This window comes from Zonotrichia albicollis, chromosome 18 (assembly GCF_047830755.1).
Source record: "Zonotrichia albicollis isolate bZonAlb1 chromosome 18, bZonAlb1.hap1, whole genome shotgun sequence".
Classification (NCBI taxonomy): domain Eukaryota; kingdom Metazoa; phylum Chordata; class Aves; order Passeriformes; family Passerellidae; genus Zonotrichia; species Zonotrichia albicollis.
In genome coordinates, this window is record NC_133836.1 from 4,094,262 (window position 1) to 4,117,205 (window position 22,944).

Genomic DNA, 22,944 nt, shown 5'->3' on the forward strand with positions numbered 1-22,944 from the left:
CTGGCCCTGGGAGTGGTGCACTGATGACCTCACCCAGCTGCAAACTCAGGCCAGGAAGTGTTTTGCTTGTGTCTTCAGAATAGGAAGCTGGCATCCCAGGGATAATTCTTAGAATTGATCACCAAATGAAACCCAGGAGCATAAATCCCTTCCCCATCACAACACAAGGTTTTGGTTTAATGAGCCATTTAATCAAATGTTGGACGTGGCCACCACGGTGTCACCGCGGGCAGAGCTCGGCACCCTGTGCTGCATCACCCAGGGAAAAGCTGATATTTCCCCCTTCTGCACATTCCTCCTCATTGCCATTAAACTGAATCCCTGCCTCTCGCTTGGAGTGAATCCCAGAAGTGACAGATGCAATAAGCATGAAGATTTCACTTGAAAAAATCCAATGATGTTTGAAAAGACAGCTCAGGAGAAGACAGAGCAATGCCAACAGAGAGCACAAATGCTGATTAAAGCAATCTGGATAAAAGGCTACAAGTGACCATTGAAAAATTACTATTATGAAGTGCTGCACTGAAACAAACACCAAGCAAATGCTGCCTGACATGTCCCTGAGCGTGTCAGGTCTTACTGGGGCTACCAAAAACACAAAAAAACACATATACCCAAAATAAACACGTATTGCCACAAAAGTATTTGATCTCCTACCTTTGTGTACACAGTCCTTAGCAAACACCACTATTAGCTGCAATAAAACCTTCCTGCAAGCACACAGCCATCTGGATTTTCCCCCCCACTCCTTGAGCAGAAGAGATGATTCAATGCTGGTTATTCAAATGAAAAATGGAATAAACCCTCTCCTGCCTCCCGCACACGGCACCCGCTGCTTTCCCCACATCCCAACCCGCTGCTCCCAGGACGTGCTGTGCCAGTTCACACCATCTTCCTTCCCACACTCCAGAGCCTCCCTCGTGCGTGCCACAGAGGGAGAGGATGGCACCAGGTAATTTGGGAACAGCCTGGCCTAAAATTAAAACAAAATCGGGAAATTCGGCGGCGGACTGAAAAATCAGCTGCAGCCTGGTGCGTTCAGAACATCCCTCTCTGATTTTGCCACCGTCCTTGGTCTTGCTCCAGTAATCCCCACGCACATCTGCACGAACAGACGTGCTCGGACCAACTCCAGCTGCTAAAAAAAACCCCAACCCTAACGCATCTCACTTATCTTCCACAATAAAACTGCTTCCATCGGGCTCACTTTTGTTTCCTGGCACCTTTCGCTGCCTTTTTTTTATTTTCTGCTTTTTTCAGACCTGCCTCCTGTGCAGTCAGTCAGTTAAGGCATCACAATGTCCGACAGCTGAAGCTCTCTCTGTGTCAGACACCTGCCCATGTGTCCAAGATCTTCCCTCGTGCTGTTAATGGAATCAGTGGGAATTTCATAAAGCACAGGTATGGACCAGCATTTAAATTCCAGCCTTTGGCACATCACTGCTAAACAACGTGGCTTCCTGCATAGGAAAACAAAGCCCGGGGACATCTGCCCGCAGCAAAGGGATGGGATGAGATGGTCCTTAAGGTTTTTCCAACCCCAACCATTCTGGGATCCCCTGGTGATTCAATGACATGTCACACAGCCCAGGAGGAGCCCACACATCTGCACAGCCTCCAAAGAGCCCCTAATAACAGCGTGACAAGGACCTGCTCTACAGGAGCCTCCGAAAAATAACCCCAAACTAAATCCCCATCAGGGCGCTCATCTTTTGTCCTCTGCCATGGAGCACGGCGGGGACGGGCGCTCCGGGGGCGGCACACGCCGGTGGCACCGAGCGGCTGCTGCATCGCCGGGCGCAAAAAATGGGGAGAAAAAAAAGAAAAAAAAGAAAACGTGCCGAACAAAAGCCCCCCAGCGCTGTCCCCGCCGCGGCATCAGGTGCGCGGCGGGAGCGCCCGGCGCCGCCGCCCCGCCCCGGGCTTGCCCTGCCCGGCGGCCCCGGCCGGATGCGGATGCGGCGGCGACCCCGCGCCGCTGCCTAATAAGGAGGGAGCGGGGAGCGGCCGGGGCCGAGGCGGTGCGGGGAGGGCGCTGCCGCCGCGGGCCCCGCGCTGACAGCGGCCGCCGCCTCACAGAGGGCTCGGCGGCCCCGCGCGGGAAGGGCCCGCCCGGCCGGACCCCCGCCCTGCCCGGCTCCCTCCCGCGGGCGCCGCGCCGCCCGCCCTGCCGCAGCCCCGCTGGCCGGTGCTGCCCAGCTCTCCCCGTTCGCCCTCACCGCCCCCGAGCCGCACCGCGATCCCGAGCCGCCTCCCGCGTCCGCTCCTCAGCCCGGCGGAGCCGCCGCCTCCGCCTCCTCCTCCGCCCGCCGCCGCCGCCCGACTGAGCGCCGCGGGGCGGGGCGGGGCAGAGCGGCCGCGGGTTCCGCCCCCCGCAGTGACCACGCCCAGAAAGGACCACGCCCCTTCAGTCTGGCCCCGCCCGCTCCAGCCGAGCTCGGTGGGGGCGGGTCAAAGCAGTGAGTGACGGGTCAGCCAGCCAATTGCCGTGCTGCTCTCGCCACCACGCGCTGTCGCGCGCTCTCAGGCCCCGCCCCGCCGCCTCTCAGCGGGGAGTGGTGGCGGGAGGTCATGAGGGACCTGAGGGGTCGATCGTGTCCGCCCTGGGGACCGGCCATGCCCTCCCTGTGAACCAGTCCTGTCCGCTCCGAGGGATCCGTCATGTCATCCCTGGGGATCAATCATCTCATCCTTGAGGGATCGGCCGTGTCTGCCCTGAGGGATCCATCATGTCATCCCTGGGGCCCGGATCGCCTCATCCCTGAGGGACCGATTGTGTCCTCCCTGAGGGGAGCAGTCATGTCCTCTCTGAGGGAACGGTTATGTCCTCCCTGAGGGACCGATCTTGCTCTCCCTGAGGGGACTGATCGTGCCTTCCCTGAAGGATCGGCCATGTTCGCCCTGAGGGGTGAGATGAGCCTGCTGTCCTCAGAGGCAAAGCTGAGGAGAACCAGGAGCTCCAGAAGAAAGCAACTGCGTCACCTCACGCTGTCACACCAAATCACAGTGGCTGTGGTGAAAAAAGGACAGTGACAAAAGCTCCTGCTAAAGATTGCAGAGCTTGATCCCAGCAAAGAACCACACTCCAACAAGACACTCATGGCAGAGGTTTGAGACCAGAGGTTCTCCCCATTGCACTGTGGCAATTTGGGGATGCTGCGCTTCAAGGTGTAAGGTTTGTATCTGTGTGTATCTGTCGTGACAGGTGGGACAAACACTTTGCACACACACCTGGCTGCACACAGGTGACACCGCCACACTCGGGGCCATCGCAGCCTCAGGGAGCCTGAGGGGCGGGTGAGAACACCCGAGCAGAGCCCACAGCCCTCAGTATTACCATACATGGCCAAAACCAAAACTCCTCGAGCTTCCTCATCCGCTTGGGCCGACATTTGCACGTTCATTTGCATGCGGTTTGATGCTTAAGGGGTGGGGTGATGTTTTAGGGGAGCATCACCTTCTGATTTCTCTTCTAATCCTTCAGAATTTGGAGGAATATGTGTCGTGATGAGCTGAGCTGAGAGCCCTGCTCTTCCCCCATGTAGCATGAATTACCCCCTGTGAATGATAGCTGGCGTTAAAAACCCCCAGATACATTTGTCCTGGTCTGACTGTCACAGCTGATGGAAACATCAGTCGCTACAGATTAAACAAATGTTATCCTGCATTTATTAACCTCTGACACTAAATGTAACTGCTGATCCAACAAGCAGGAAAGCCTCTCTCACCTACTCAGCAACACCTTGATAAAAAAAATTACACAAACAGAGATTGGAGTGGCAAGGCTGCACCCTTGCCCATGACAACAATTAAATTAATCAACAGCTTCTTTCTGAAAACCAGCCCAGCATAATTACACCACTCTGCTCCCTCAAACAATCCCTTTAAAGCTAAAAGAGAAGAAAACGAAAGCAGCTTTGGAGCAGAGCTGAAGGTAACTCCGAGTTTAGGGAGTTTAGGTTGTGATTCACATTTTCCACGTACGTACATGACGTGTTGAAGGTCACAGAATGAGTCAGTGATAGAGCTGAGAGTCCTGCTTGCCCATCCTTAATTTATTAGGAGCCTCAGAACTGGGTGAGGGAATTAAATTTTATAAAACTGATATTTTAATCATGTACCAAGTGATGCTTTAGCCTGAGCTGGAAAACAGGAATGAAGGCAGCAGCACCCAGCACTGCCCACCAGCTCAGAAAGGGAACCAAAGAAGATTTTTGGCCTCCAACTGGAAAGAAAGTGACACACAGAGGACACAAAAGTGAAATTTGTCCTGAGAAATCTGATTGAAGCCTAATCCTCTCAAGAGCTGCCTTGGGAAGGGTGGATCCTGCAGAGATGAAAATTCCTTGCTCGACAGTGCTGGAAGATGCTAAAGATGGACTCAGGTGGAAATAAAACCTGTGGAATTTTTACCACAGCTTCCTAAAACAGCTGGATGGAAACACTCCAAAGAACACCCAGATCCTGTCTGGGATTAATGAGCTGTTTAGATCACAAAGTGATGAAGAAATTACAGGAATTTTAGGCTGAATTCTCCAACAAACAGAAGAAACAGCTCAGGTTTTACATGCGCTCTTTGGTTCTGCTGTAACCACTAATTTTCATCACTTCAGATGAGTAAAGCCACCCTAACAAACAATTTAAATGTTATCCACAGTGCTGCAACTGAAACAACCTGTCAAAATATGCCACAAATTCTAATTTTTCTATAGAAAAAACACCAAACCCTTACAGCTACAAGGAGAAACACACCAAAATTTACCCCATTTTCCCAGCACCTGCTTAGCACATATTGCAGAAATTCAGGATTTATTAAAAAAAAAAAAAATCCACTTTTAACCATCCCACATATTTTCCCCTCAGCTACATCACTGCAGGATTGCTGCAAACTATCTCACAGCCTTTATAGGGAAACAGCACCGTGGCTACAGACTCCACCTCTGAAACTTATGTCAGCTGCTAAATTTAGCCTCCTGCAAATATGCATCAATTCCATCCCTGCAATAAATCCCCCTGCCTTGCTCCTGGGGTGAGCCTGGTGTGCTTCCCAAGGCCCACATCAGGTGAGTCCCTCAGCCCTCCCCACCAAGGCTGTGCTTGTAGTTGGAAGAGGAAAAGAAACACCTGAGGCACCTTTTTCAAAGGAGAAATTTCGATTAATTTCTTCAGTTTGGTGTCTGTGAGCCATCCCAAAGGGGTGACAAACCCCGTTTTTTGGAACCAGTGAGGTCACTGGAGGGATGAATTTGTCCCAAACATTTCGTTTTGCTGAAATCCTCAACTGCTAAATATATTCTGAATGGAGGGAAATGGCTTAGGGAGGGCTTAGAGAGATCAGCAATTTAAAGTCCTGTTATTTTGCAGCTTAACTTCTAAATCAAGCAAAATATGCCAGACAGGAGAGTCCTGAACCCTGGTTTTGCACATATCCACTTTGTAGAGGTTTTCAAGGACTTTTATGTCCTTATTTATCTATTTATTTCCTGAAGCCTTTTGATTTATTATTATTATTATATTTACTCTCTCTATATATATTTACATAATATAATATTGTAAATCATTAATATAATGATTAATATTTATATACCAGGAAGTACTAGGTTCTCCTAAACAAAATTTGGATATTTTTATATTTCTTCTTCTATGGCTTCCATAATTTAGGGATCCCATCAAGACCAGGCCCAGCAGCATTGGGAAAAGCTGCTCCTGCTGAAATCAGGAATGTCATCTTACCTTTCACTGAACATTATTGGGATTTAGTGATTTTTAGTGCAGGGAAACATTCCCTGCCCATAGCAGGGGGTTGGAATAAGATGGTCTTTAAAGTCCCTTCCAAACCAAACCATTCTGGGAATCTCTGAACTGATTGCAGTGACAAATCCTCCCCACTCCACTTTCCCTGAGTGGAATTCGATTTACTCTCAGCATTCATTTCCTTTCTCTGCCTTGATTCCTCCATGTCTGTGGGCACAGAGCAAGTGCCAGGGGCAGCTTTATGAAACCACTCCCAATCCTGGTTTTTAGGAGACATTTCCATGATCATCAACTGTTGAATATCTGCCAAGATGAAATTGTCCTCAGAGCCACCACAAAGGGGCTCTGGATAATGGGAAATGGATTCTGTGCCAGGCTGGGAGGATGTGCTGTGCCCAGGGAAGTGTTCCCCAGCTCCTGCAAAGGCTTTGGCTGGAGAGACAGAGCAGAATCCCTTTGGACTGGCCTTATTCAATCCTTGGCCAGAAAGGGGAGCTGTAGAATTAGGGAATGAAGATAAGGAGAGCAAAATGTTCCATCGGATGCTTTGGAACAACAGCCAGGATGGGAGAAGTGTCTGAGTGTGGCAACAAGGAAAGAGGAAATCAGGGATTGAAGGACGGGGTTGGGAGCCACCACCCCTGAGCTTTATTGCCAGCTCTGTGTGACGTGGAACCATCACTGTGCCACTTCCAGACCCCAGGACTGGGCTCATTCACAACCCCCTCCCCAAAGGGCAATAAAATAAAAATAAAATGAATCAGGCCCCGTGCTGACATCACTCCTGAGCCACTGGAAAGGCTGGAGGATGCTGGAGATGGATAAGGAAAGAGTGAACATTAGGCCAGGATGTGCATTAATAATTAATGTTATTGTTATTAATGATTTACAATAGATTTCATCCAGCACATCTATTACTGCATCTCCCCACTCTCACACCTTTGTGCAGCAATATTGGTGTCAGACACATCCTTCCCAACTCAGCTGGAAGAAAGGCATGAAAAAATGAGCTTTTACAGCAAAAAGAAACCTCTAATTTCAAGCTAATCTATTTCCTCATGTATTTTTTCTCCATCATTAGACAGGATTGTGAAATATATTTTCATTTCTCTTCTATTTCTGCAGTGAAAAGGAGGTAGGTCCCACTACCTAATTAAAATGTTGGGCCACCAAATAAACCCAAAGCAATTGCTTGCAACAGATGGGATTTCCTTTGTTGCTGTCTCGGGATGATTAACGAGGGGGAGAGAGACAAGAAAGCAGAACTGAAAAAAAATTAAAAAAAAAAGAAAAAAAGAAAAAAGCAAGCTGTATTTTATTTACAACATGAATATGCTGGGATTGACAATTCCTATCCTCCTGAACAGCAGGAAAAAATCAGGGAAGAAGCCAGGGCTGGGTGTTGGGTTCCTGGGCACTGATCAGAGCCTCACTATTCAAGCACTTTGGAATTCTTTTGCCATCTCCTTCTGTTTCTCTCTCTGCTGTCTAGGACCAGGTTGGACCAAAGGTGCTGGAAAAATCAGAGATATAAGAAAGGAAACACATAAGGGTAAATCCAGGTGAGGTGTCTGTGTTTGAGATTTGGGAAGATCAACATTTAACCCATTTTTTGAACCCCAGCAGACTGCCATGGACAGAGCAGAATGGGAAGCTGCTCCTGCTCTGTGGAAGGTGTCCCTGCCCCTGCAGGGGGAGGAACGAGATGAGCTTTGAGATCCCTCCCAACCAGAGCAATTCCGTGAGTCTGTGGTTTTTTATTGCAACATTTCCACAGTTCAGCACTGAAATATTGTCTCAACCCTCCCTCCCTGTTTCTTCTGGAGAACAAGGAGGTAAAAATGTGTCAGGAGGGACTGGGCTGCACAGGGTATTAACTTGGGGAGGGAGCTGATTCCTTGTATCCCTTCTCACCCCTTTTTCTGCCAGACCTATTCCATACACCTGCTCCTTCATCCTGGGAAGGATGAGCTGATCAAAGCTCCCAGTGCAAGGTGTGACTGAGGGGAAGCTCCAGCTCAGCTCCTGCTCCTTCATCCCGGGAAGGATGAGCTGATCAAAGCTCCCAGTGCCAGGTGTGGCTGAGGGGAAGCTCCAGCCCAGCTCCTGCTCCTTCATCCCGGGAAGGATGAGCTGAACAAAGCTCCCAGTGCCAGGTGTGGCTGAGGGGAAGCTCCAGCTCAGCTCCTGCTCCTTCATCCCGGGAAGGATGAGCTGAACAAAGCTCCCAGTGCCAGGTGTGGCTGAGGGGAAGCTCCAGCTCAGCTGTGCAGTGACACCAGAGATCCTCCACCTTGCGGGGTGTGGAGCTCCACACAGGCACCACCACCCTGCTCCCTGCTCTGAGCCTGGCAGGGCCTGCAGTGACAAACATCTCCCACCTCTATTTCCTTCCATCCTCAGCTGCTTCCTGAGAGCACAGGAGCTGTTTGTCATCCCTGCAGGGCTTTTGTCATCCCTGACATGCACAAACTGTGCCGCGTTCACGCTCCGGCTCTGTCGCGACAGTAACACATCACACCTATTTTTTTTAAAGCAAACTCAGTTCAAAGCCACCACAGATTTCCTGTGCCTTAAAACACTTATTTTCCCTTATAAGGAAATGCACAATTGCAGATTGTCACTGAACAGAAGATGGGAGTTAAGCAGCGTGGGTCGGGTGGCTCCTTGCGGGATCCAAACTCTCACACAAACACTCATTTCTATCCTTCCTATTTTTGCAGAACTGCTGTTTTACCAGGAAAATTTCAACAGAGTTCACTTCTCCATATTTTTTTTTTTCAGTGAAAGGGTTTCCAAGTTGATGTCATTCTCCTGAATGGCTTATTCAGTGAAGTCACAGTGCAGGAGAAAAAGGACTTCGAGAAAATAATGCTGCTTTTTTATAGCTAAAATAAAATTACATTGGCTGGAGAGATAGAGGCAAATAATCCCACATGGCAGTGGGAGGCTGCACCCTATGGACACAGCTGCACTGTAGCTGCTGCGAGAAGCAGTAAATTGTACTTGTGTCTGACAAAACAAATCTTTCCCCAAAACACTTTCACTGCATAAAGGACTTTGAACCAACACCTGATTCCCATCCTGCCTCTTTAGGAGACTCCCTGTGTCCTGAGCACATCCCTTCTGTCACCCAGCTATTCCCAGCAGCTATTTCCCATTCACGGCAATGTTCCCACCTGCCCTGGAACTGCCACCCCCAGGACCCCCAACCCCACGGCAGAGCCGGGACCCCTCACTCCTCACCTTTTTTGGGCGCTGGTGCTGCTGCCGTCCCCTCTGACGCCTTGGACTTTTCGAAGGTTTTCTTGGCATCGGCAACTTTAAGCACATTCTCATCCTCCTGACTCTGCCTCCCCTTCCGCTCCGGCTCCTCCGAGCCCCCTCCTCCCGCAGTCCTGCCTCCAGGGAGCAGCTCCGTGCCCGCCGCTGCCCACTGCTCCCTGCCAGCCTGGGCCTCATCGCCGAGGGGCTCCAGCAGCGCCTCCGTCAGCGCCACAGCCTTGCTCATACTCAGAGCCAGGCACTCCTTGCTGTGGGTCCTGACAGGGGGGGCCGGGGGGGTTCTTTTCGGGATGTAGGAATCGAGTTCATCAGCTTCACCCCCGAGCTGCTCCCTGCTGTCCGGGAGCTGGCTGCTGCTCTGTCTCGAAAGCCTCCCGGTGTCTCTGGCCACCGAGGGATGATAATTGGTGACCGCAGGGCCCATTCTCTCGAGGCTCTTCACTCCCTGCTGCTCCGGCTCGGCCTTCCTGGCCGGGTCCTCCTCGCTGGCCTGGCCGTTCTGGCACAGCTCGAGTGTTCCATCGGGCTGGGGGGCAAAGCTCCGTGCCTGCCTCAGGCTGTCCCTGCTGCTGTCCCTGGGGATGTAGGGGACAGGTGTGCCTGCGTCCTGCTTGCTTTGCAGGATGTAATCCATGAGCTCCAGGCTGTCGGACCTGACGGGCACGGTGGGCTTGTTCCCCTCCGCGGGGCCCTTGGGGCTCAGTCTGGTCACTTGCCTGCCCTCCACGCTGCTTTCCGAGTCCGAGCGGCTCATCTGCCTCCTCAGGACTCTTTCCAAGGAGTTGAGCCTGCTGAGGCTCGGGCTGGCCACCTTGCCATCCCCTGGATAGCCCTCCTGAATCAAGGGCAGCGTGTCCTCTGCCTCTTCCCATTCCTCCTCAGTTTCTGTTTCTGCCTCCTGGATGAGGCGCCGGTACTCGCTCTCCTCCAGCCTGTAGACCACCGGCCTCACCGTCCTGCCCGTGCCCACCCGCCTGGGCACCACCTCCAGCTCGTACACCTTTGGAGGGGCTTCTCCCTCCCGTCCTTTCCTGCACCCTTTGGACACGGGATGCTCTTCCAGGCACAGCTCCCCTGCCGGCCCCCACTGCCCTCTCTGCCCGCTGCTGCTCATCTCTGACCTCTTGGCAGGGCCTGCGGTGTCGCTGCGGAGGTCGGGGCGGTCCCCCCGCTCCCGGCTGTGTCCCAGGCCCTCCTGGCTGAGCTGCAGCAGTGGATAATCCTCACAGGTGCCTGCAGAGTCTCCCCGGGCAGCTGGGCAGTCTCTCCCCCTCGCCTTACTTGTGTCATCCCGTAAATATCCACGGTACTGCCAGGTGGAGGCTTCCATGGCCGGGAGATCTGTCACTATAATTCCTGGTTCCAAATGCTTTGGGACTGGCCAGCCAAGATTTTTCCCACCTTGGGTCTCGGCGGGATTTCAGCACCGCCTCCTCCTCGCTCTGCTCTGGGAGACGGCGGCACTTGGAAGCGTCGGAGCCTGGGTCATGTGAACCGGCGTTCCTTGGCCTCATGGCCAGCACAGAGGAACATCCCATTGGCACGATGGAGCCCGGGCTCTGCCACTCCTGACACCACACCCAGCACGGCCGATGCCATGCTGGTCCCTACCCAAACACATCCCACCTGGATAACTGGAAAAATCCCCTCCAGCTGCTAATTTGCTGGTCCATGGCAGTTCACAGTCAGGACTTGCTATCCTTCTGCATCCTTCTCCAGGGATTCTCCTCTTTCCCCAACCTACTCCAGCAACAGCTCCCCACAGTCCTGTGCAGCAATCCCGGCTTGCCTCCAATTCTGCAGCTTCCAGAGGGATTTCCTGCCAGGCTGTCTGGGCAGAATCCCTCTGCCAGCTCCTTGTGGGCTCCAAAGAGAGATGGGAACCCGCATCCGCTCCCCTGGCACTGCTCCCCCCTCCCTGCCCCGCGCCCGTGGGACGTGGAGCAGCTCCCCCAGCGCTCCTTCCTTGGAAGCAGCACTCAGCCTTGGGCTGCGTCCCAGAGCTGGAGGGAGAGATGCTGCCTGCACAGAGCACACAGGGCAGAGCCAGAGAGCTGGAATGGCCTGCGGGAATTCGTTATGGAAAAGGGAATTGCTGTGACAGAGATAAACACGGGAGCCCCACAGCAGCCTGAGACACAACTTTCCCTGCTGAAACTCCAAAACACAACTTATCAAAAATCCCTATTAATGCATTGGGCACTTCTCTAAACAACCCTCTGAGCAGAACGTTGCTCCCTTTGGACACCCCTCGGGATGGCGGCGGAGCTGGGGAGCTGGAGGGCTCTAATCCGTTTGTACACAGCTGGGATGCCTGGCATTGCAGGGAGCCGCAGCTCCCAGCCCAGCCGCTGCCCTGGGCTTTGCCTTTTATGGTTCCCCAAGCTGGAAGCATCCCGGGGCAGGATGCAGGAAAACACCTAGATCATCCCAAAAGGGGTGCCTGCACAGGCACCTCTGCTTTGTTGGGGCTGAGTTACCCCAGTGCCACCTAAAGAGCTGGCAAACAGAGCCTGGCCCCAGCCCAAAGGCATCCCCTGATATTCCATGAGGAAAATCCTGCAGGGCCTCATCCAGAGACCTCAAGGACCCAGCCAGCCTCTGAGCACCACAGACACACAGCAGCTGCGTGGGTGACACCAGGACCATGGTCACGATGCCACTGCCTCATCCTGTGTCCTGTGCCAGGAGTGAATCCCCGCCACTGCCAAGGGGAAGGAGCGAGGGATGAGGGCTATCCCAGCCCTTATCAGCCTGGAGCCAGCCAGGCCCCTCGCTGGGGCTGTTCTGTATCAGTGCACATTGCAGAGCTGCTCTGCACAGACAAAACCCCGTTTGTTTCCACTGGAAGTCTTAAATCCCCACCGAGGCTGCCCAGAGCAAACACAACCAGCTCCCAGCGGGATCAGGGCTGGTGGCCGGGCTCCTGCTGCTCCTGCCAACAGCAACAGGAGCACCTGGCAGCAGCAGCATCCTGACAGGCACAGAAATGCTGAGCAAGGTGTGCTGGCAGGTGCAGGAGTGAGGACATTCACAGCCAACTCACCTCTCCCATGGCATGAACTCATTCACATTTGCACTATGTCCCCATCAGTAATTCTGAGTGTTCCCCTCAAGCCCTCGTGACAAAACCAAATTCCTTCTATGCTTCTCACAAACCCTCACAATTTGGGGATATCGTGGCGGTTTGGGCTTGTCCTGTGTGGGGACTGCAGAGCCCAGGGTTGGTGAGGAGGGGGCACAGCCGTGTCCTGGGACCTGCCCTGGGTGCTGTGTCCCATGTTCCAGGGAGCTGCTCAGAACTCTGACACGGCACCAACGCGGTTCTGCTCTGAACCCTCTGCATAAAAGGAAAAGGCAGCTGCTGCAGCATTGCTGCTGTCCTGTCCTTCAAACAGAGGGAGGAAGAGACTTTTAGGGAATACACACCGAGGCGGGAGCAAACCTGACTGGCAGCACAGCTCGGCCTGTGCCCTCTGCAGGAACCGGCTCCTCTGGCCTTGGCAGCACCGACTCACAGCTTCTGCTTAGAAAAATATTTACATTTCCACCTTTCCAGGGGCCAGAGCGGCTGTTCAGCCACAGCCCAGCAGGAACAGACACAGAGGGATCATCCTGGGGCTGCAGGCAGCTGGAGAGCCACTGCCAGAGAGCAGCTTCTCCTCTGCCAGTGTGGAAACGCAGCCACAGCCCCCAGAGTCCTTCCTGCAGTTTCTCTGTGTGCTGCAATCAGCCTCACCCACCTGCTGAACCTCATTTTTTCACCCAAAGCCACCATTAGAGTACCTGCTCACCACTCCAGCTCCACATGGAACTGGGAAATGTTGCCAGGGAATCATCCTCCCATCAGAGGGTCCTTGAGGAGAGCAGCTTTGGAGCCCCTGCAGCTCCTCCATGGGGGAGAGACGAGGGGCACAGCTGGACCCTGCACCTTCCCAGCACCCCAGCTCCCAGCCAGGAGGGCACCCAGTGCCAGCTGCCCCTGCCCACGGCAGCTCCAGGCTCAGACATCTCCTCTGGTCAGCCAGGCTATAAATAAACCCTCCCTGGTCGCTGGAGAGAATTTGTGTTGCTCCAGATGTTGTTGCCTGGTTTTGCCATGGCAACATCACAACAGGATGTAACATTCAGCCGTGAGGAACCGCTCTGAAAAGAACCAATTTCCAATCCTAACAAGAACAAAACAACAGCCAGGGACTCACCGGCAGCCTGGGCACGCTCCAGCCCCATCCCACAGTCCCAGCTCGTGGTTCCCCATATCCAACTCACACCCACCTCTGGAGCCAGGAATGGCTCTGAGGGGAGGCTCCATCTTCAGGAAGCTGAGCTGAGCAGGGAGTGATGCCTCTGTTGACCCAGCCAAGGGCTGTGTGACTCTGGGGGCAAACACTGCCCCCAAAACGGTGCTGGCTGAGGGCAGGCTGTGCCCCAGGACCTCAAACAACAGCAGGAAGCTGCTCTTCACCTGCCCAGGCTGTGCCAGAGCTGCTCCCACACCGGCAGATCCATCCCTCCCTGGGGATATCCTCAGGTGAAGGAGACCCAAATGCTCCAAACCCACCCCCAGCAGCCCAGGGCAGTGCCCTGGATCGTTTGCAGGTGATTTCCCAGCCAGGGAGCTGCTGCCCATGCCAGTCCCTGTGTGAGCTCCTGGGCTTGCACAGCTGGCACTGGCTCTGCTGAGGAGAGCAGCACAGGCCTGTGCAATCCCACAGCTCACCGGGCTGTGGCCTCTCCCAGCTGGGATTTTCCAGGCTCAGCAAGGTGCAGGTGTCACTTTTCCACGTGCCACTGCTCCACTGCTGGCATCCTTTCCAGAAGGTGAGAGGCTGATCCTGAACTCAGGCTGGGGTCTCTGAAGAAACCAGGTGAGAATGACTGATTTCCATCCTGCTCCTCTGGATCCAGCCTTCAGGAGCACCAGAAAACAGCCAGGACCCAAAAATGAGGGAAGCAGAGCCAGGATAGATGGGCAATGATAACACAGGGCAGACATCTGGGATCTCTCCCATTCCCTCCTTTTCTTTCCTTTTCTTTCCCCCCCTTCACCATCTGTTCCTTCCCCACCTCTAAACAAAGCTCCAAAACTCATTTGTAAAAGGAAAAAAAAAAAAAGTTTATTTATTTTTCCTCACAAGATGAACATAAAATATCCAGGACAATTTTTACAAACAAAAGTAAAAAAAAAAAAAAAAAAAGTGCATGATGCATCCCTCCCGCGGGCATACAGTACAAAAATCCTGCAGATTTCCATATAAAATTGGGATAAGAAATACCATGGAATAAAGGAACGTTGTTATGGAGTACAGCAATGCACAGAACAGCTAAACATCACTCACCCCCTCCTCAGGGACTGCCCGGGACTGTCCCCAGCGCTCGGTGACACGGCCGGGACAAACCCTGCACGGGCACTGCGGCCACACGGAGCGACAGCACCAGGGCCGGAATGAGGGGCCGGTTTGTGCATTTCAGGATTTCTGGCAGGACGGGACGGGGTTTGGTTCTGCCGAGCAAAGCGTGGTCGGTGATGGGATGTGTCCCTGCACACCCCGCCCGCGTTCCGGCAGCGATGCATAGATCAATGGGATAATAAATGGGATAATAAATGGGGACACCGGGAGCAGCCGCTGGCGCCGCGGCCGTCACGGAGCCCTTCGGTTGTGCCATGCCCAGAGCAGAGGGAAGCGGCAGCGGGTGAGCAGCGCCGAGCTCGGCGGGGACAGGAGGGCAGCACAGGAGGAGGGGCGGCCTCACCGCCATCGGAAACACCAAAAGCACCAAAAACTCCCTAGAGAACAGCAAACAGCAGAGTCCAACAGCTCAGCAGATACACAGTGTTTGTAAACTATGAGTAAGGCACTCCATCGTAAGGACACGTACGACACGTGGGGAGGACAAGCACATCAACCTTGTCATGCAACAAACCCGACGGGACCGGGGAGTTTGGCTACAACCCCCGGGAATGGCACCGCGGAGCGCCCGGAGCAGCTCCCACCAAGCCGCGTCCGCACCCCGGGCACGCAGGGAGGGAGCCCCGGGCCCGGAGCGAAGCCTGGGGCTGATCCAGCCAGGGCCAGGCGGGAGCAGCAGCGGGGGAAGGCGGAGGGCGCCGAGCTGAGCCCGGAACGCGGCGGGATGGACGCGGCAGAGCTCGGCAGGCACTCGAGAAACAGGAAGGAAATCAGATGTTCGCTTCTATCGGTACACGGAATTTCCCGAACTCATTTCAAAACCGTTCCCAGCACCTCTTCCCTCAGCCAGGCAGGGATGGGAAGGGTCGGCAGCACACACAGAACAATGACCTGTGGGCAGCCCCGGCGAGCCGAGGGTGACGGTGGAATTGTCCCGGGGAAGGGACAGGGAGCTTCCCCAGGTGCTGCTCCGACCCTGCGGCACCAACAGCCCCTTCCCAAATCTGAATCTGGGTGCACAGGAGGATAAGGATGATCCAAACACAGGGAATGGATCCAGCCCTGGCTTGCGGGGTTTCATCCTGCCCTGAGCACGACCCAGCGCTGCCTCAGCCCAAACAAGCAGAGGCTTCTCCCAAAGCTCCCTCCCAAAGCAGCTTTTGCTCCACACCAGCACTCCCGGGTGGAGCAAGTGCAAATCAAATTCAGACTCTTTCAGGAGGGACAATTACTCACTGATTGCCTGTCCCTATAATTCCTCACACAAATGAAACATGCAGGATTTTATGCTCAAGGGGAAAAAGGGAACTCCAGGCATATAGGGCAGGAAAATGCACAGCTCCCTTCCTCAAGACACTGGATTTTCAATCAATACAGTTCAGAGCAGTGGCTGTAGCCTGGCTCTGCCCCACCTCAGAGGGGAGTTGCAAGAAAGCCTTTCCATGGAGATTTTAAAATGTGGGAATACTCCCACTCACAGCCAGGGTGAGCAAATCCACCTCTGATCCCCTAAATCTACTTCAAAACATCACCCAAAGGCACAAGGCCTCAGATGGGATCAGAGGTTTGGAGCACATCCCCTGCTCACTTCCCAGGATCTTCCCCCTGGACTCAGCAAAGGCTCACGGGGAGCAGCTCTCAACCAGGCTGGTTGCCAAAATTACTCACAGAAAATGAGAATTCCCTTTGGAATCCAAGCAGCAGCCCTGGCAGGAGGGGGCAACACTGGACTGAGAGCACAGCCAGCCCCTGGCTGCCCATCCTTCCTCCAACCCCCTCTCTCAGAGCGTGTCCGTGTTTCTGTCCCACTGCTCCCCCAGCAGGGCTCTCAGGCCCAGCCTGGCTGTGGCACCACAAACAACACCCAGGACTCCTCCAGCAGCTCCCTGAGCACAGGGACCATCCTACAAAACCAACAGCACAACCACAAAAGACACTCTGTCACCTACTGGGGCCCAGGAGAGCCACAGGCGGTGACAGAGGGTCCCCAGAGCACCCACGACACCGACACAGCTTCACATCACGAGGGTCCACAGGCAAGCACTGGCCAGGCTCTGTCAGCACTGGGACAACACCAACCACAACGACAGCAAAACACCCCAAGAACACAACAGCTGTGACAGCAGCAGCCAGGGTGACACCGGGTCCCCACGGACACAGCCCAGCACTGTCACCTCCCAGCAAGGCCCGGGGAAGCCTCTGTGTCCACACTCCTCCAGGCCTTTACAGCTACAGGAATTCCTTCAAACAACAGCAAGAATTTTGGATAAAAGCCCCAAAAAATAAACCAGGACAAAAAGCCAGCAAGAACAGAGGTAGTGTGCGTGTCACCATTTTAAGGATTTTCCACAAGGGCCTTGTTTAAACAGAGCCTCGTGTTTGTTCTGTAAAAAAAAAGTCATGAATAATTATTTTGAGTCTTTGAAACAGAATATTTCAGCATTTTAGATATAGATAGAGATACAAATATCTATCCATAATCACACACAAATCCACATTATTACACTTGGCAAACAGTACTAGGAAGAGCATCCTGCAGGACAACAGGCAAGTCACACACCAAGTCCTCCTCTAAGCCATGCAACACATTTTATTTCCCTTGTGCCCTTCATTGTGACCCATCGTGGTTCTTTCCTCCTCTCTCCGAGCACAAAGAGGGGACGAGGAGGTGGCACCAGATGAGCTGCTGCAAGGCAGATGATAAAACAGCACTGGTGTAATGAATAAATTCTGCAAACCCCCAAAATCCAGCCCCCTCCCTCCCCCCCCAGCAAGGCATCAACTTTTGCCCATCCAGAGCGTGTTCTTCAAGTTCCCAGCCAGGGGCTTCAGCCCTGGTTTGGAGGCGCCGTCCGCGCCCCTCGCCGGGGGCTCACAGAGCGCGGAGCACTCGCTGGACACGGCCTCCTTGGAGTCTGTGATGGTGGCCACGTCCACGTCGCTCGACAAGTCCTCGGAGGACAGGTTCAGACAGCCCAGCTTGGCCAGGGAATTGGATCTTTTCAGGGGAGAGGACACGGTGAGGCCGGCCAGGCGCAGCCTGGTCTCGATCTCCTGCGTGCGCTGCTTCACCAGGCCGGGCTTGCCCCGCACGCTGTGGATGCTGTCGCTGCTGGAGCTGCGGGTCAGGTTGGAGCTGCGGGAGGAGGAGGGGGTGTAGCAGATGGTCTTCAGGAAGTCCTTGGTGAAGCTGCTCGTGTGCTCCAGGCGGCACCCAGCGGGTGTGGAGGTTTTCTGGGAGATGCCCTCCAGGACACGCTTCACCCCCAGCTTCTCCACGTCGTTCTCGGCGTCTCCGGCCACGAGCTGGGCCGGGGCCAGGAGAGGCACAAGGCCGGGATGGGCCATCAAGTCCTCGCTTTCCTCCACGATGCTGGAGTCCACCCTGCCCAGGGGGCTGTCCCTGAGCAGCACCGAGGGGTCCGAGGGCAGGCTCTTGAGGCGCTCCAGCTCTTTGGTGTGCTTCCTGACCAACCCCGCTTTCTGCAGCTGCAGCAGCGACTCCTGGTGCTGCATCAAGTAACTGTTGGCGCTCGGCTTTTCCAAGTCTTTGCTGAACAACAGGTACTTCACGTCCTTGGTAGGCCTGGGGTCCTTTCTGGCCAGAGACTCTTCCCTCACCACCTCTGCGTGAAGGAGGCTCCTGTCACAGTGGGAGTTTCTCCTGGGCTGCAGAGTTTTTTCGGGGGTTTTTGGCGCATCTTTCCCTCTCTCCAAAAGGCCGCAGTGCTGATCCAGTGCCCTGCACGTGCCAACCTCCACAGCCCCCGGTGCCAGAGGGAGCGGAGCCTCGTTGTGTTTAGTCCTGCCCGGCTCCTCGGGGGGTGCCCTGCTGGGCAGGTGCTCCATCAGGTGGGAGTGCAGGTGGGGCAGCAGGGGGGGCTGGGTGCAGATGGTGCTGCTGCGCCGCGCGGTGCCGGCGCTGAGCCTCTCGCACTGCTCCCCAAAGGGCTCGGGGGCCAGTCCTGCCGAGGAGTACATGCAGTCAGTGCAGGACTGGTAGGAAGGCTTCACCTTGCTGAGGATCCCAAACACGGCATCGTGCTGCAGGAGAGAAAACAGGGACAGATCAACGAGCACGGAACAGACAGCGGCACAGCCCGCAAGGTGTGGGACAGCCAAAGAGATCTGGAACAAAGCCCATTTCCACCTCAGGCCCTGCAGCAGGAACTAAAGCCACGTGCTTTCCCAGCAGACAGCGTCTCCAAGGAATACCTACCGTGCCAAGCGAGGGTCATGCAAGCGAGCTGCCCACAGCACTTTACAGGGCACTCACTGGGCACTCTCTGGCATCTACATCCACAGCTCGGGCAAGCAAAGCCCTGGTGAGAAGCGCCTCGAAAGGGGAGAAGCTCATCATGGAATGAAAGGCTTTATCCAAGTCAAATGAAACTGGGCTATGAGGATGAGAAGAGCAGTTTCACTTGCAGCAGAGTCAGCCATGCCAATCACCTCCATCTCACCTCCATACGCACCTCAAAATCCTCTGGGCAACTCCTTTTGCTGTTGTTGTTATTCAAGTTCTCCCTATTGAGCCTGCTCTCCTCCTTGTGCATGGACAAACGCCGCTTCCACTTTTCCATGGGGTTTTCCTCCCTGACACCGTCCTCCCCTGGCTCCCCAAGGACCATCCTTCCCTTCCTGGGGCTGAAGTCCAGTTTCTTCTTTGCCTCTTTCTCACAGAAGCCGCCCAGCTCTGCCAGCGGCTCCGCTCTCTCCGGGGCCTTTTCCATCTCCAGCAGCCTCCCCTGGGAAGGTGCAGACGGAGGCTGTCCCACCAGGGCATCCCTCTCCAGCTGCTCCATGTGGAAGAAGCCCTCTCTGTCCCCAGGAATTTTGTTCTCCAGCAGCGTGTCCGACAGGCGGCGGAAGCAGTACCCGAAGCCCTCGGAGCCGGCCCGGTTGTCCAGGTAGGCGGACTGGGAAGGCATGTCCAGGTCAGCCAGGCGGTTCTCCAGGTCGATGTCCAAGCTCTCCAGTAAGAAGTCTCCCGAGCCCGCGGTGCCGTCGGTGCTCTGGGGCAGGTTGCTCTCTGCCTGCTGCTTCCACAGTTTGTTGTGGCGCTGCTTGCTGGGGAGAGGACAAGGACACGAGTGACTGCCCTGCAGGGTGCCCAGTGCCAGGAGCTTCCTCCCATTCCACAGCCCAGATCTGAGATCCCACCTGCACAAACCACCTTCAGCATTAGGATATTTTCCCCCCACCTGCCCATTCCAGGGCAGTTCCCTGAGTTCAGCTGGGGTGAGATCAGACCTCAGGGCACAGCAGCCCCCTCAGAGCACAACACCCAAACTGACCGCTCTGCACGTCCCATGGCACAGCTCCTGCTGAACCAGGGGACAGAATTCTCTCCTCTGTCCTTAGAAGATAAATACTACAGCCCTTGCAGTGACAGAGCCCTGGGTTTGGCACAGAACCACGAACACTTTGCCTCCAGAATGGCCTGAGCTCAGTTCTGCCTCATAAAACAAGAACAATGCTGTGCTGAGCAGCACTGACTGCTGAGAAACCCAAACGTGCTTCCCAAGCACGGAGAAAGCCTCCCTGAATTACACCAGAGCAGCTCTCCCAGCTAATTTCCACGCAGGGAGCCTGGCACAGGGAAGGTTTAAGAAAAGCACGATTGGCGCAGGGTCCCTTCAGCCCCTCACATATCTGTGGCCATGACACCAACAGAGCCTTTGTGATGTTATCCACAACCAGCTCCTTCCCTTCCCCCTCGCCCCAAGCCTTACCTGGCATCCAGAATGCCCTCGTACTCCAGCAGCTGCCGCATGAAGCCGGCGTTGGGCCGCGTGATGCTGCGCTTCTGCTTCACGTAGTTGTAGGCCTTCTCCAGGGACCAGCCAAACTCCTTCATGGCGTAGGCGATGACCGTGGAGGCCGAGCGGCTCACGCCCATCTTGCAGTGCACCAGGCACTTGGAGTGGTTCTTCCTGCAGCAGGACAAACAGCAGAATAAATCCCATGTCACCGGTTATGGATTTGTTGTGGATTCATCAGAAGAGGGACAGTGTTGTAGACATCTTTTATGGAAAATCTTTTCTTTGAGAGTTTTCCTCTTAAGAAGCTGAGAGGCTTCAGGAACACAGTGTAAACAATGGTTATCTGCTGCTGTGGAATGCAACAGGTAGATCTGTGATTAGCTCATGTTAGTTGTTTGTAATTAATGGTTAATCACAGTCAGCTGGCTCAGACTCTCCGTCCCAGACAGAAGCTTTTGTTATCATTTTTCCTTATTCTATTCTTAGCTAGCTTTCTGATGAAATATTTTCTTCTATCTTTTTAGTATAGCTTAATGTAATATATCATAAAATAATAAATCAGCCTTCTGAAACATGGAGTCAGATCCTCATCTCTTCCCTCAACCTGAGACCCCTGTGAACACGGTCACAGGACAGTGCCCTGCCCACTCTGTGCCACAGCTCTGGAGGGGAGAACACTTGGGATGATGAGGACCAGGAGAAGAATCCCTCTCCAGAACAGCTGGGAGTTAGAGGCGGGCAGCCTCATTCATTTCAGAGACCACCATGAAGCCTCCTGCCTCCATCCAAGTCTTTGGATACTGGGATCACTGGGAAAAGGCTCAGTGTAGAGGCTCAACAGGGTTTGACAGGCTCTGTCTGCAGAGACAGCTGGGGCAGGTCCAACACAGACACAGCTGGAGCAGCTCCAGAACGTCTCCAGAAGAGGAAATATCCTCATTTCCTTTCGGAAGCAAAACAAAGTAGTGACAAAAACGCTGGGCTAGGACAGGTTAATGCCAGCCCAGGAAGGGACAGGGCACGAGGAAGCTCCAGGAACTGCAACGATGATGCCAAGGCCCTGCAGTTCCTGTGGCTTTGTGAGGGCCCAGGATGGGACACAGAGAGCTGGGATGTGCCCTCCCCAGGGCCAGGTGTCCCAGCACTCACTTGGCCTTGTTGATGAAGTGATAGGCCTCGTTCCAGTGTGCCAGCAGGTCCGTGGTCTCCTCGTCGTACACGCGGATGTTGTGGTACGCGAACAGGCCTGGGAAGAAGTTGTCGATCTCGCGGGTGACGTTCAGGATGTAGTCAATGCTGTGGGACCAGGAGAGACACCCTGAGCTGCCATGGTCACCAAACAGGCCCTGAGGTAAATGAGCCTTGCTTGGTCTTATCCTATGCAAGCTGTTCCAGCTCCAGAGCTCAGTCCCCAAGGGGACTGGGTGCCAGAAGCCAGCTCGCTCTCAGACCAAGGCTGCGGGTCAGCCCCTAGCAAGCAGGGAATATTCAGCTCTCAGTGATCAGGCAGCTCTTGTGATTTCAGCTTTGCTTGCTAGGTAGCTTTTCCCTTGGCCTAAGGCTCCAGCAGACGGCAGAGAGAGGAGAAGCAGAAGACGCTGGCTGTTCCACGAGTGTGGCTTTATTGCAGGGTCTGTGAAGGGTCTCAGCTCTTCTTCTTCCCAGTTAGTAGGGGTACAGTATGCTACTTTTATACCCTTGGCCTGGATCCAATCCTGACCAATGGCAAAGGTGTTAGAGTGACCATAATAGACCAATAGTAGGGTTAACAAGATATTGCCTTCCATGGCTGTAGGGATAAGGTACAAGGCGGATGTCCCTGGAGACAGGAAACTTCTCTGCCGCTGTGTCAGCATTCTGTTCTCCAAGGGGCCCTGGCTAAACCTGAGGGGTTTCCTACACTGAGGGACACTGTGAATCCATGCAATCCAACCCAACATGAGCTGTAAGGTTTGCCTAAGCCCTAATCCTAAACTCCTGGTACACAGAGCACACAGGGGCTGTTCTGCCACCTCTCACTGCCAGCACATCCCAAGTGTCCAAACACCCTGGGCACAGGAGGGAGAAATTTGTTTTATCTCATTTATTGTCTTTGAGTCTGTATAACCCAACCAGGAACTCCTCACTGGGCCACACAGCTCTGGGGATGCAGAAAGAAGTGAACAATCTGGGAACACAGCCCAGGAATCACCATCTCCAGCTGCAGGTTTTAGCTGCAATCCCATCCCCTCCCCTTCTTTTCTGACCAAAACCATGAGAGTCCCATGGTATCTCTTGATTCCTGCCAAATATCACAGCAGGGATAACAATGTACCCGAGAACGAATGTCCAGATTGATTTATCACCTCCTATCACTGAGAAAAATCAAGGACACAGGATATTTGTCTGAGAATTTGTCCAGCTTTGCCTTTGGACACTGCACATCCCAATGCAAGACATAATCATTAACACCCTGCTTGATTTCCTTGTCCCAAGATGTGCAGACATCTGCTCCCAAGGACTCCAAATGGAACATTTTCAGCTGTGCTGAAATTCTGAAGAATTTCAGTTCCTGACAGCAAGGTTGGTGCAGGCCTTGAGTGAGCAGCAAATATTTATGGGCAGAATTCTCCTGATCCATAAAGTGTGGCAGGGAATGGGGCCAAGCAGCACCATGGGGATGGGAGAGACACCTGGAGCTGCCTGAGCAGGCAGGTGAGGAGGAGTTTGCTCATCCACAGGCAGCTCTG

General features: G+C 54.1%; 3 protein-coding genes across 6 annotated transcripts in view; all 3 read right to left on the reverse strand.

Moving 5' to 3' along the window:
- Nucleotides 1-2,395, reverse strand: part of CORO1C (coronin 1C) — a 38,232-nt gene extending 35,837 nt beyond the window's left edge. Inside the window, exon 1 of one of the 3 annotated variants that reach the window (XM_074554312.1) lies at nt 2,236-2,395. The gene's annotated coding sequence lies outside the window, so the exon portion shown is untranslated. Of the gene's footprint in view, nt 1-657; nt 788-2,219 lie in introns of those variants that run through there. The other 2 variants (XM_074554313.1, XM_005495061.4) reach the window with 2 other exon arrangements.
- Nucleotides 2,396-7,094: 4,699 nt separating this feature from the next.
- Nucleotides 7,095-11,140, reverse strand: LOC141725180 (uncharacterized). The gene is made up of 2 exons (XM_026798019.2): nt 9,001-11,140; nt 7,095-7,267 (listed from the first exon to the last, which is right to left on the reverse strand). Exons 1-2 carry the CDS (start codon nt 10,367-10,369, stop codon nt 7,191-7,193), a joined length of 1,446 nt encoding a protein of 481 aa, XP_026653820.2. The 5' UTR covers nt 10,370-11,140; the 3' UTR covers nt 7,095-7,190.
- Nucleotides 11,141-14,177: 3,037 nt separating this feature from the next.
- Nucleotides 14,178-22,944, reverse strand: part of SSH1 (slingshot protein phosphatase 1) — a 35,071-nt gene continuing 26,304 nt past the window's right edge. The window contains exons 11-14 of one of the 2 annotated variants that reach the window (XM_074554071.1): nt 21,365-21,511; nt 20,186-20,386; nt 18,926-19,520; nt 14,178-18,494 (exon numbers count right to left, since the gene is read on the reverse strand). In XM_074554071.1, coding sequence (XP_074410172.1) covers nt 17,229-18,494; nt 18,926-19,520; nt 20,186-20,386; nt 21,365-21,511 — 2,209 coding nt within the window. In that variant the 3' untranslated portion in view covers nt 14,178-17,228. The remainder of the gene's footprint in view (nt 18,495-18,925; nt 19,521-20,185; nt 20,387-21,364; nt 21,512-22,944) is intronic. The other variant, XM_074554070.1, reaches the window with a different exon arrangement.

What these genes read in the sequence shown, in the direction of transcription:
- LOC141725180 (XM_026798019.2), bottom strand. Translation starts at nt 10,369, where the DNA reads ATGGAAGCCTCCACCTGGCAGTACCGTGGATATTTACGGGATGACACA. An exon ending in AGCACCAGCGCCCAAAAAAG is followed by an intron (nt 7,268 to 9,000) that starts GTGAGGAGTGAG and finishes TGATTTTTCCAG; the next exon opens with CACCTTTGGTCCAACCTGGT.